Source organism: Gracilinanus agilis, chromosome 3 (assembly GCF_016433145.1).
Source record: "Gracilinanus agilis isolate LMUSP501 chromosome 3, AgileGrace, whole genome shotgun sequence".
Taxonomy (NCBI): Eukaryota; Metazoa; Chordata; class Mammalia; order Didelphimorphia; family Didelphidae; genus Gracilinanus; species Gracilinanus agilis.
The window spans coordinates 276,887,303-276,899,905 of record NC_058132.1 but is presented as its reverse complement, the minus strand read 5'-3'; the positions used below and the strand labels follow the sequence as shown (position 1 = coordinate 276,899,905).

The window sequence follows — 12,603 nt, the reverse complement described above, 5'->3', positions numbered from 1 at the left end:
TGATACTCCCATTATCCTCCACTCCCATCAGAACTCCTCTGCGGTACTGTGTTCAATTTTGGTATCATAGATTAATAAGGACATTGATAAAGTTAAGGAATAAATAAGGAAATAATAGTTATTAACCTTGTTCTTACCCAAAAGATTGCAGTAATGTAGTTTTTTCATTGCTGTTTCTTTCAGATTAGTCATAAAATTTGTTAAAAAGAATTTTCAAATATTTCATCTGAAATATGATCTTGAACCTCAGTTTAAGAAATACTTCAGTTGTCAGATGGAGAAATATAATGTTTTTTCCAGAGCTCTTCCCGAATAAAGAAAATATTTGGAAATATTCAGATGATATTTCTATCATCTCCTTGATCAAGAGTTAATCACTAAGCATTTTCATGTCCATGAGGGTAGAGAGCTGAGCCAAATTGTTTCCAAAGAAGAATCTGTCTCTGTCTCTGTCTCTTCCCTCTCTCTGTCTCTGTTTGTGTCTGTCTGTCTGTCTGTCTCTCTTGCTGTCTCCATCTCTGAATGTTAAGGCAGAAAATGAGATTAGTGTAAGGAAATTTAATTAAATTCAAAAACATGTCTAAAATACCTTCTATGTACAAGGCCCTTTGTCAAGTGCTGAGAATACAAAGATGAAAAAAAAATTACACAATCACCATTCTCAGAAAACATTGTCTAATAAGAGGGATGAGATATTTGCATAAGTTAAACATGGGGTAAAATGTGAAAAATGCGAAAGAAAGACCCAGGTAAGGCCATGAAAAATCCAAAGAGGGAGAGATTTCTTTTAAGTGGGGCAATAAGGGAAGGCTTCATGAAGGAAGTGACATGCGAGCTGGACTTTGAAGGAAGAGGAGGATTTCAAAAGGTATTGGGAATTCAAGGGATGGCAGAGGGTTGGCATATCTACCCAAAGGTAGGAGAGGGCAAGTAATCCATTTTGGCTAAATACGAAATAGATGAAAGATAAAACAATGCTGAAAAAGTAGGTTAAAATGAGATACTGAAGGATCTTGAATGCCAAGATGAGTTTTTTTTGTTTTTTTTTTTTTGTCCAGAAGACAATAGGATTCACTTGAAGCTTTTGTGCAGAGGAATGACATGTTCGGATAGGCACATTAGAGAGATTTGGTGATATATAATAGAAGGGGAACGACTAGAGGCTTGGAGATAATCCAAGAAGCTATTAAGCTTAACCAAGTGAGAGATAATTGAAAACAAAATGAGGTTGTTTTTAGAGTAAATAGAAAGGGGAATTTAAAAATTACTCTTCGTTGAATAAAAAATTAGGCTTTAATTAGAATTTGTAGTCATTTCCTCATGCTATAGATACTCATTAGAGAAAACTCAGAGGATCTGGCAATGATTGGATGTCAGAAGGGTCAAAGACAAAACTGAAGTTTTAAGCTTCAGTAACTAGGAGGATAACTGTGTGGAAATAAAAACAGAGAAATCAAAATGTGGGTTAAATTTGAGGAATGACTAGGAATTTTGGACATGCTGGTTATGAAGTATCAGTAGGACTTTGGTGGTCAATACATACAATAGAATTAGGTTTGGGCTCAGAGCAAGATGTATGGGTTTAAGAATTATCTAGAGAGGCGATTGCTGAAGCAAAGAGTGGATGACGTCACCAGCAAAGATAGTGTAGACAGGGGCAGATAGGCAGCTCAGTGGATAAAGAGTCAGGCTAGAGTAAGGAGCACCTGGGTTCAAATTGGCTCTTAGACATGTCTTACCCAGGTGACCCTGGGCAAGACACTTAACCTCCCTTGCTTAGCCCTTACTGCTCTTCTGCCTTGGAAGTGTTTCACAGTATTTCACTAAGACAGAAGGCAAGGGTTTACAAAAAAAAAGAGTATAAACAAAGAAGAAGGGTTTCAGGAGATATTCACTAGGAAGACAGTAAACAGACAAAGAAGGAGTGGTCAGAGAGGCAGGAAAAGAACCAGAAAACAATTATATGACCAAAGTCAGGGTAGAACATAGAATATCAAGAGGAAGAGGCAATTATGCAGGGAAGGGGAAGAGAGAGAGATGGAAAGATAGTTTGAATGGGTCTGTGTTGTTTTGTGTGTGTGTGTGTGTGTGTGTGTGTGTGTGTGTGTGTGTGTGTGTGTGTGTGTTTTAACTTTTTTGGCTTTTGTTTGTTTTAGGAGAGTAAGAAAAAAAATAAAGGCATTAAGACTTAAAAAAAAAAAGACCCACAACCAGTCTATAAAAAAAGACCCAAAAGGATCAGTTCTCAAAAAGTGTGCTGGGAGAGTTTCACTAGGTGTACCACGAATTATATGAAACTTCACTTGCAATTACACGGATGTCTAGAGTTTACCTAGCCATCCATTTCAAACTTACACATTCATGCCTAGATTTCTAACAACAGAGAGTAATACTATGCTATGAGCAAAAAAAAAAAAAAAACTCAAAAATCACTTTTTTGAGATGCTACCACAGGCTCATTCTCTCTTGATTTCTATTTTTAATTAAAGCAAAATGCAAACTTGTTTCTCTATTGGGCAAAAGCAGAGAATCAGTGGGAAATTGTTCATGGAAACTACAGATTGAGGAGGATTTGATTTGGATAAATAAATCTGTATCCATAAAAAGGAGATTTTTTTTAAGGAATGAGAACCTGACCCATAACATATTGCAGAAATTCTCTTTGAAGTCAAGACTAGTATTTATTTCTTTACTCTGGTAAGCAGTAAGTAATGGTGTTGACTCACTGGAACATACTTCCTCCTCTGTTCCTCTCCTCACTAGTGCTTTGTTCATGTTGGGGAGTGGAAAGAATAAGTGGGTGCATCAGGGGTGGGTTTTCCAAGTAAAATGAAAAATAACCTTTAGTTCTCACTTTTTTTAAGAAGAAAAGAAAAGTTTGGCTACAGTGGTGGGATTTCCTCACAGTACTGATTCCCACATAATTATAGTTAAACTAAACTAAAAATATCCACCTTCTTATACACTAGCAATGCCTTTGTGAATTTAAAAGAGACAATGTCCTTTTAAAATGATTAATTCACTTATAAGGCAATGATTGATTCCCTATATTAAAAAAACCAAAAACCAAAAACAACTCAGACATCAGACATTGTTCATCTTACCTCCACCACTTCCTCATATTCCTCGTCATCCGCCATGTTTAGAGTAGTACTCTGTTACCTCTAACCTTTTAATATTACAGAGAAATAAAAACGCATTAGACATTATTCTCAGGAATAAAAATGAGCATACAACTCTAGTAGTCTAAAGCAATGTGAATATTAAACGCACAGAGATTTTTGTCATAAAAGTAAGAATAATAATTAAATTAAAAAGTTTAAATTAAAAAAAATTTAAGACATCAAAACCAAATCTTTCTTTCACTGGTTTTCCTCAGTTATGTATAATACCCTTTCTTATAGTTGATTTTTCTAGCTAGCTACATTTCACAAGGGGATCAAGTTAGAGAGAAAATGGGAAGCACAATGTTGACATTTCTACCAACTTGGATCAAAAGCATTTCCATTTAATATAGACAAGAAAAGAAAAATTCATTGTGATTTTTAGGAAAAAGTTGAAATTAACTGAAAGTACAAGAAAACATTGTGGTATTCTTATTGTATAGCATGAATTGTGCTGAATAAATTAGAAGAAAAGTCCTTGATTGAACACTCAAAGTTGTCACACATAGAAAATTATGTTTCTAAATAAAATTTAAAAATAAACAATGACCTCAAGGTACTGGGGTTAGTCTCTCCCCACACACCATTGGCTTGAATGGGTACTCTCTCGTTTTTTCCTGCAAATCTTGTTCAAACCTGGAAAATATCAAAATCCACACAATATGGGTTTTAAAATACACAGAGGAGGGATCTTTGTTATAAATTCCTAATTCAGTGACTAATAAAAGGTTTTCCCTGTCAGATTTGAACTCCCTGGTTTGATGTTAGTGTACAGAGTCTGAAGTTTGATGGTGGGAGATGACACTTTGGAACAGCTGTTCCTTGAGGCAAAGATATTTGCCATGTAAGCCAATACTCCTAAACCATTGGTTGGTTTTGTTTAGCTAGCAAAACAGTCATTCCTTCTGAGGCAAATGGAGCCCAGTAGAGCAGGTTAAATATAGGAACATACAACATGGTCCCCGTTTTAGTACAAATACATTTGGAGAAATATGGAAGGCAAAAAAAAAAAAAGATTTTCTTGGACGAGGGTACTAATATCATCAAAGAATGAACAAATTGGTTAGTAAGGACCCTAATTCTAACTAAAAGCGCTGAATATGGGACATAAATAAGTAGCAAGAGATGCCAGAGACTCCAATTTCCCATCTTTTTCATTCATTTTCCCCAGTTTTAACACCAAGTTTTGTAAAAGACCTCATGAGAAGCTTCACAATTTCCCATGCTAGAATAATCTCGCCCCCAAATAAAGAAGTCAACCTTACCATTAATACATAAAATAAATTTCCTAAGCAGCAACGCCTCTCCAACTCTTCCCTCCTGAGAACCCCAGGCAAGAGCAACCCAGATGCACCAGCTCCCGAATTATCAGATGGCAAGAACAGCCAATCGGGTTTCGAGTTGCTCAAGTTTCAGAAGCTAAATATACTGAGTGATCCTTTTGAAGGCCACCTGTTCAACAATTCTACTCCGAGAAAGAAGCTTATAACTTTTGCTCACAGTTAGCTAAAACTCATTAGGATTTTAGCTCACTTCTAGGGCCAGGGGAATCAAGTTTGGAGTCAAACCACTGTTCATGGAACTCTTCTTCAGCAACAGTCATAAAACAATGTTATACTGAAAGTTTGACCAAACCATCTAAATGTTAAGGTGATATTATACTTGGAAAATTCTACATGTACTTTGCCAGCTCATGGTTTTCCAAGCTGAATAGGTTACTGTGACTCCAGAGAGAAGAAGAATGGAACAAGACCTGAAAACCTTAAAACAATTTGCCAAAAGGAGTAAAGAAGCAGACGAATTTAAAAGATGAGTTAATACTGGGAAGAGTTCATGCTTTACTTTAGGCTAAGCATAGTACTAGTTACAAGAAAGAAAAAGAAAGGGATACAAAAAAAAAAGAAACTATGATGCCAATCCTCAGATCTCTCTTACACATATTTATAAAACTACGTGCATATGAGTGTAAATGATCATGATATAAATTTAAAAAGCATGAGGTACAGTAGTAACTTCAGTTACATAGCATTAAATCTAGAAATATTTCTGAGAGTAGATGTGTTTAATGTACAGTGTTTGAATTTAAAAAAATCTAGCTGTACTTCAATATAACTTGTCTCATCATAATCCTATATGTTTTATTTCATGTATTTAAAACATTATTCTGAAAATGGATCCTTACCCTTTACCAGACTTCCAAAGGGGCCCACAACATGTAAAAGTTTAAGAATTCTTATCTTGGAGGGTAAGAAAAAAATGTATATACTTTGTAAGAAGTTAGATTTCTGTAATATTGTGGCTATTACTTTAGCATTTGGTGGTAGCATAGAACTTGGAAGTCTGATGGATATTGGATTGAATTGAAAAAAGTTTACCTAATTAATTAATTTAGAATATTTTTCCATGGTTAGATGATTCATGTTCTTTCCCTCCCCTTCTCCCATCTCCCTCCTGTAACCAATGAGCAATTCCACTCCGTTTTACATGTGTTATTGGTCAAGACCTATTTCCATATTATTAGTATTTACACTAGGGTGATTGTTTACAGTCTACCCCAATCATATCCCCATCGACCCATGTGATCAAGCAGTTGTTTTTCTTCTGTGTTTCTACTCCCACAGTTCTTTCACTGGATGTGGATAATGTTCTTTCTCATAAATCCCTCAAAATTATCCTGGATCATTGCATTGCTGGTACAGAAGTCCATTACCTTGGATTGTACCATAGTGTATCAGTCTCTGTGTATAAGGTTCTCTCGGTTCTGCTCCTTTCACTCTGCATCAGTTCCGATGGATATTGAGAAAAGGCCTAGAGATATAAAAGTATTTTGGAGTAACTGGAGATGTTAGCCTGAAAAAAGCAGAGGATATGATAACTATTTTCAAGGATCTAAAAATCTATAAAGTAAAAGTAAAGTATAAAGTAAAAAAAAAAGCTCATAATGAGTTTAATAGCTTTCAGCTTTCTGACTACTTTGATAAGCCCATCCATGTTGCTCCCTTCCAAAGGCAGAGAGCCATACCTTTTTATTTTGAAATCAAATGAGTTAACATTTATAGCACAGTACGGTAACTGATACACAGGTACTTAATAAATACTTATTCCTATCCAATGCCCCTAGTTGTTCCATGCCCATGTTCTCTTATAAATCCTTCATAGATTTCCCCATTTCACTGAAGGCCTTAATGTCTTTTAATATTTTGTAGCTTACCATTGCAGTGTTTGGGCTATCCATTTGTTTTCTTTTGTTCTTTTAATGTGACTAATCAGTCACTTTCCTAGTCTTATATTTCCTTCATGGCATATTTTATACTATTTCTTTTGCACATGTCATCTGTGATAATATACTGTTTTATGCACAGTGGATAGAGTGCCACTGAGCTTGGATTCAGGAAGATTCATTTTCCTGAGTTCAAATCAGTCCTCAGACACTTACTAGCTGTGTGATCCTAGCCAAGTCACTTAACCCTGTCAGCCCAAGTTTCCTCATTTTTAAATGAGCTAGAGAAGGAAATGGCAAAACACTCCAGTGTCTAGCAAGAAAACCCCCAAAAAAGAATCATGAGGAGTTGGATATGACTCTAAACAACTGATCAAAACTTTTAATCCACTAGGCAACTCTCTATTATCTCCAAAAAAACACACTTACTTATTCATTTATTTATTTATTTGTTTGTTTGTTTGTTTGTTTGTTTATTCGTTCATTCATTCATTCATTCATTCATTTATTTATCTATCTATTTATTTATTTATTAGTGGTTTGTTATATTAAAATTCCCAGTAAATTCCCTCCCTCTCTTCCCTCCCCCATTAGAGAAAATATCATTTGACAAAAAAAGATATATGTATATATAAATTTATGTCCTAACTTATTTCTAAAATTTATTAGTTCTTTCTCTGGATATAGAAATACACAAGTCAATTTTTAAATTATATTTTTGTTGCTGTATATAATGTTCCCTTGGTTCTGCTTGTTTTTCACTCCTCATGTAGGTCTTCCCATGTTTTTCCAAAATTAACCTACTTGTCATCTTTATTGGCATAGTAGTATTCCATCACAATCACATGCCATAACTTGTTTAGTCACTGTCCAATTGATGGACATCCTGCCATCACAAAGCAAGCCGCTATAAATATTTTAGAACATAAAGGTTCATTTCCCTTTTTCTCTTATCACCTTAGGAAATAAACCTAATAATGGTATTACTAGATCAAAAAGTATACACAATTTTATAACTCTATGAGCATAATTCTAGGTTTTTCTCCAAAATAGTTGGATTAGGGACAGCTCAGTGGATTGAGAGCCAGGTCCAAAGATGGGAGGTCCTGGGTTCAAATTTGACCTCCGACACTTCCTAGTTGTGTGACCCCAGGCAAGTCACTTAACCCCCATTGCCTAGCCCTTACCTCTCTTCTGCCTTAGAACCAATACACAGTAGTGATTCTATTTTAAAACAAAAAACAACAATGGCAAAAAATAGTTGGATCAGTTCACAGTTCCACTAACTGTTTATTAGTGTTCCATTTTTCCACATTCCTTCTAACATTTGTCATTTTCCCTTTTATCATTTTAGCCAATCTGATAGATTTCAGATGATATTTCAGAGCTGTTTTTATTGAATTTCTCTAATCAATAACAATTTAGAGTATTTTTCACATAATTGTATATAGTTTTGATTTATTCATCTAAAATGTCTGTTCATATCTTTCAACCATTAATAAATTGGGGAATGACTTATATTCTTATATATTTGACAAAGTTCTGTTTGTATATTTAGATATCAGACCTCAATTGCCTTTTGGATCACCCGCAATTGTGATTCTATAAAGATAGTTCTGCTCTATGATTCACTGACCCTGGAAGAATGTTGCTATTCCCTGATTTATAAAATTAAATAAATAGAAAGGTTGGATGAGATAGAGTCTTTCCAGCTCTAAGACAGTTTGAAAATTGTCAGCAATCGAACCCCACCAACCTTAAAATGACTTGAAGCTTAAGGCAGCCAGCCACTAATCTAATATATCCAGTGAGAATGAACCAAGATGATCCAACCCAACCCAGCTCAACCAAATCTAATCCACCCATGTTCAAGGCACAGCAGTGAGAATGAACCAAGATGATCCAACCCAACCCAGCTCAACTAAATCTAATCCACCTACAATAGCACCTACTATGTTCAAGGCACTGTATTTTTTGGTAGAGTTACAGTAACAAAATGAAAAACAATCTCTTCACTGAAGAACATTATAGTCTACTAGGGAGATACAACATGAAAGCAGAGACTACATAAGATAATGAGGAGAGAGGGCACTAACAATTCTAGTGATCAGTAAAAGCCTCCTGTAGGAAGGAGAATATGAGTTGAGTCTGCAAAGGAGCTAGGGATTCTAAAAGCTGGAGGTGATGGTGAGAGAGTACATTCTAGGCACTGGGGACAACCTGTCTTTTGCAAAGAGCAAAAAGATGGCAGATGAAACATAATATGCAGGGAATAGAAAGGAGGTTAGTTTAGCTTAAGTCTGGAGTGCATGAAGGGAGGAATATGAGATGTCTGGAAAGATAGACTGGAGCCAGATCATAAGTCTTTAAATGTTAAGTTTACACTGTCCTCTGAATCATATGATGAAAAAAATTTTATATTTTATCCTAGAGATAACAGGGAGCCACTGACTTTTCTTCAGTAGAGCTAGGACAAGGGTTATATGGTCAAATGTAATCTTTTTTCAAACTTTGTTTTGGCATATGTACAAAGGATGGAATCAGTTCAGTGGGTACTATTGGAACAGTCTAGGCAAGAGATGAAGAGAGCCTGAACTAAGTAAATGGAAACAAGGGAACATATTCAAAGATTGCATGGAGGTAGAATTGTTAAGCCTTGGCAATTTATTGGATATGATGGATAAAGGAGAAGAAGGGGTCAAGGAAAATTTTAACATAAACTTAACAGTAATAGCATTCATTACCTGAACAGAGAAGTTTAGACGTGGTATGGAATTTTATTGGAGTATGTGGTAGAGAGATATGATGAGGTTTTTTTTGAACATGTTGAATTTGAGTTGCCTAAGGACATCTAGACAGAGATTTCCAACAAACAGTTGGTGATGTGGGCCTGGAGTCTCAGGAAATTAGAGTTAGAAATTTGTATTGAGGAATCATCTACAAAGGGATGATAATGGAAACCGGAACAGATGGGCTCACCAAGAAAGAGCTGATAAGATTACCAAGTGAGAGAATATAGAGAATAAAGAGAAGAGGAACCAGGAGAAAGGCTTGGGAGATATCCATAGTTAGGGGAAAGGACACAGATGATGATCCAAAAGAGAAGACTGAGGAGTGTTTTTTTAAATATATTTTTAAATTCTGAATTTAAGATCCCTGAAAAGAGCATCTTACTTTCCAAATTTTAATGAGCTGTTTTCCTTGGTTGTCTATATTTCTGACTGAGTGGTTGAACAAGAAAAAGAATAACTAGGGTTAAGGAACAACCCAGGAGGAGGAGTAAGGGATCAAGAGAGTCAAAAACTATAAAGTGATTCAGATGAGAGTTATGTCTTTTTATTGGAATATCAACAAATATTTCGATGCAACTATCACCAAACTTTCTTCACTGAATAATATGGTGACAGATAAAAAATTTTAAATATCTCAATAACAAAGACATTTTGCTTTTTTTTCCAATAGCTGCCAAGTGCATGATTATTTATATACCTGATGAGATTGCATATTCTTTTTAAAAAATGTTTTCCTTTATTTTATTCCTGTACCACATTTACACACAAGTTTTCCAAGGGTACAAGATTCATGTTGGTCTTCCCCTTTTCCCTCCCCCTTCCTGGAGTTGACAACAATTCTACTGGGTTATACATGTATTCTCACTCAAGACCTATCTCCATATTATTTATTTTTGTAAGAGAGTGAGATTGCATGTTCTGACTGAAGGCCACTTGAGCACAGAGTGCAATATTACTTCACTTTGTAAATAGGAAAAGGAGGAAATATAGTTAATAGTGTACTCTTATTCTCTTCTTTCAATCACTGCCTTTCAATCAATGTATGTTCCAAAAGACAGTTGTACAGAAATATTAAGACTCCAAACAAGAGAGTGACCCCTAGAGTGGTGGGGAGAGCAGCTCTCTAAATGGGGATCCTAGCAGCAGGGATCCTGGGGGTCTTTTTGACAACAGGCTACTGGCAGGACCATGGCGACCAGGAACCCCTGTCCCATAGAACATGACAATGATGATGACTCTCATGAAGTACTGGATTTAACAGAGTATGCAAGAAGACACCACTAGTGGAACCATGTTTTTGGCCACAGCTCTGGACCTATTGTAGAGAAATATTCTGTAGCTACTCAGATTGTAATGGGTGGAGTGACTGGATGGTGTGCAGGATTTTTGTTCCAGAAAGTTGGAAAACTTGCATCAACTGCAGTGAGTGGTAGCTTTCTTCTCCTGAAGATTGCCAGTCATAGTGGCTATGTGCAAGTTGACTGGAAGAGGGCTGAAAAAGATATAAACAAAGCAAAAAGGCAAATTAAAAGAAGAGCAAATAAAGCTGCACCTGAAACCAATACCATAATCAAAGAGTCAACAGAATTTATCAAACAGAATATAGTGATGTCCAGCAGATTTGTGGGAGGCTTCTCGCCAGGCCTTGCATCGTAAAGACGAGAATATTGCTGTCTTGTTGGATTAATTAACAATAAAAAACATTGGTGACAGTGTGCTCTCTTACAAAGTGGTACAGGTCATCAGATTCTTCTGAGCAAGAAGACTAGTTGGACAAAACTGAAACTTACACGTTAGGCTCTTGCCTTCTGAATCTTGGCAAACTATGATTTGCTTCAAAAATAATAATAGTAATAATAAACTGTCAGGATATACACACACACATATATATATATCACATTTCTGGATAAAACTTGGCTAACTTTTATCATGACTTTTTAATCTTGTGCTTGTTCAGAAATTAGCGTTTTGGGGGCAGCTGGGTAGCTCAGTGGATTGAGAGTCAGGCCTAGAGACGGGAGGTCCTAGTTTCAAATCTGGCCTTAGACACGTCCCAGCTGTGTGACCCTGGGCAAGTCACTTGACCCCCATTGCCCACCCTTACCACTCTTCCACCTATAAGCCAAAACACAGAAGTTAAGGGTTTAAAAAAAAGGAAATTAGCATTTTTAGTGTAACTGTTGGTATAGATATATAATTGTCTTGGTAAAAGGACCTTCTGTTTTGACATTTTCCCTATTGAATTGCTTTTTTTTCTTTATTTAAAAAGGCATTCTCCATTGTGCTGTAAATAGTTCCAATAATTAAATAATATGTATTATAGTTTCAGTATCAGCAGATAAGAAATCCATTTGCAATGTATTTTTATGGAGGAGTAGAAATACTTATTAGAGAAATTAAAAATAAATTAAATGAAAAAAAAAGACTCTAAAACAGACCCTAAGGAATGTGGCCAAAAAACAAAACCATGCTATAGTATGTTGGAGATCATAACGCAGGAATGGATGAAGATTTAAAGTGGAAAGGAAGGTTCAATGGAGAGTTGTGAATGAGGTGCATGGAAATGGAAAGATGGCAGGCTCTCCCTCTTGAGTCATCTCCGCCTTAATCCTCTCAATCTAAACCTCAAGAACAACCTTGTAAAAATACAAAGAGGATAACTGAAATATAGGAACCCCAGTCTGGAATTACTCTCTCTAGAGGGATAAAGGAATACTAAAGCAGATGTCCCCAGTCAATACATGCCTTCTCGTTTGGAAAAAAAAAAACAATGATATAGCACCTGTTTTCTTATTGAACCTCTGCTGTATCCCCAATTCATACACAAATGCTCAAAGCAACAATTCTGTAGTGATTCTTCATTAATACTTTCCTAAGCACAGTGAAAAGAAATTTGGCATTGGAATCTAGAAGACCTAGGTTCAAAGCCCTGCTTCTGACACATGTGGACTGGGTGAACCTGGGTAAATGACAACTTTTCAGTGCCTTGGGCAATTCTCCAAGATCCTAAGTTGCCAAGAAGGTGCCAACATACATTGAGAAAGGAAATTCATAGAAGGCATTGATTTAGAACTGGAAGAGAAGTTAGCACCCTTTGAGACTAAACCTCTCATTTTTTCAGATAAGGAAACTGAAGCACAGAAAAGTTAGGTGACTTGTCTAGGATCTGGTTCATATATACATACACACAAACATCTGTCAAATATACATCCATACATACATATGTGTGCATGTATTTGTGCACTTAGACAGACCACAGGATCTTTATAGGATACCCACTTTCTTGCCATTTGATTAATATTGGCAAAGATGGCAGGCTGAGTGTATCAACAGTGGTAATGATATGGAGCAACTTAAAGAAGGCAACACATCCAGATCTTTCTCCTCTGAAGCTGTCACAGAAGAGGAACCAGAAGCTGGGGGCAGC

At 36.0% G+C, this 12,603-nt stretch overlaps 1 protein-coding gene and 1 pseudogene across 1 annotated transcript in view; one reads left to right on the top strand and one right to left on the bottom strand.

The window, feature by feature from the left end:
• NEB (nebulin) overlaps positions 1-4,512 on the bottom strand; it is a 235,194-nt gene extending 230,682 nt beyond the window's left edge. The window contains exons 1-3 of the mRNA XM_044669878.1: positions 4,430-4,512; positions 3,715-3,800; positions 3,105-3,169 (exon numbers count right to left, since the gene is read on the bottom strand). Of these exons, the coding sequence (XP_044525813.1) occupies positions 3,105-3,140 (36 nt within the window). The 5' untranslated portion in view covers positions 3,141-3,169; positions 3,715-3,800; positions 4,430-4,512. The remainder of the gene's footprint in view (positions 1-3,104; positions 3,170-3,714; positions 3,801-4,429) is intronic.
• Positions 4,513-10,364: 5,852 nt separating this feature from the next.
• Positions 10,365-10,832, top strand: LOC123239307 (annotated as a pseudogene).
• The last annotated feature ends 1,771 nt before the right edge of the window (positions 10,833-12,603 follow it).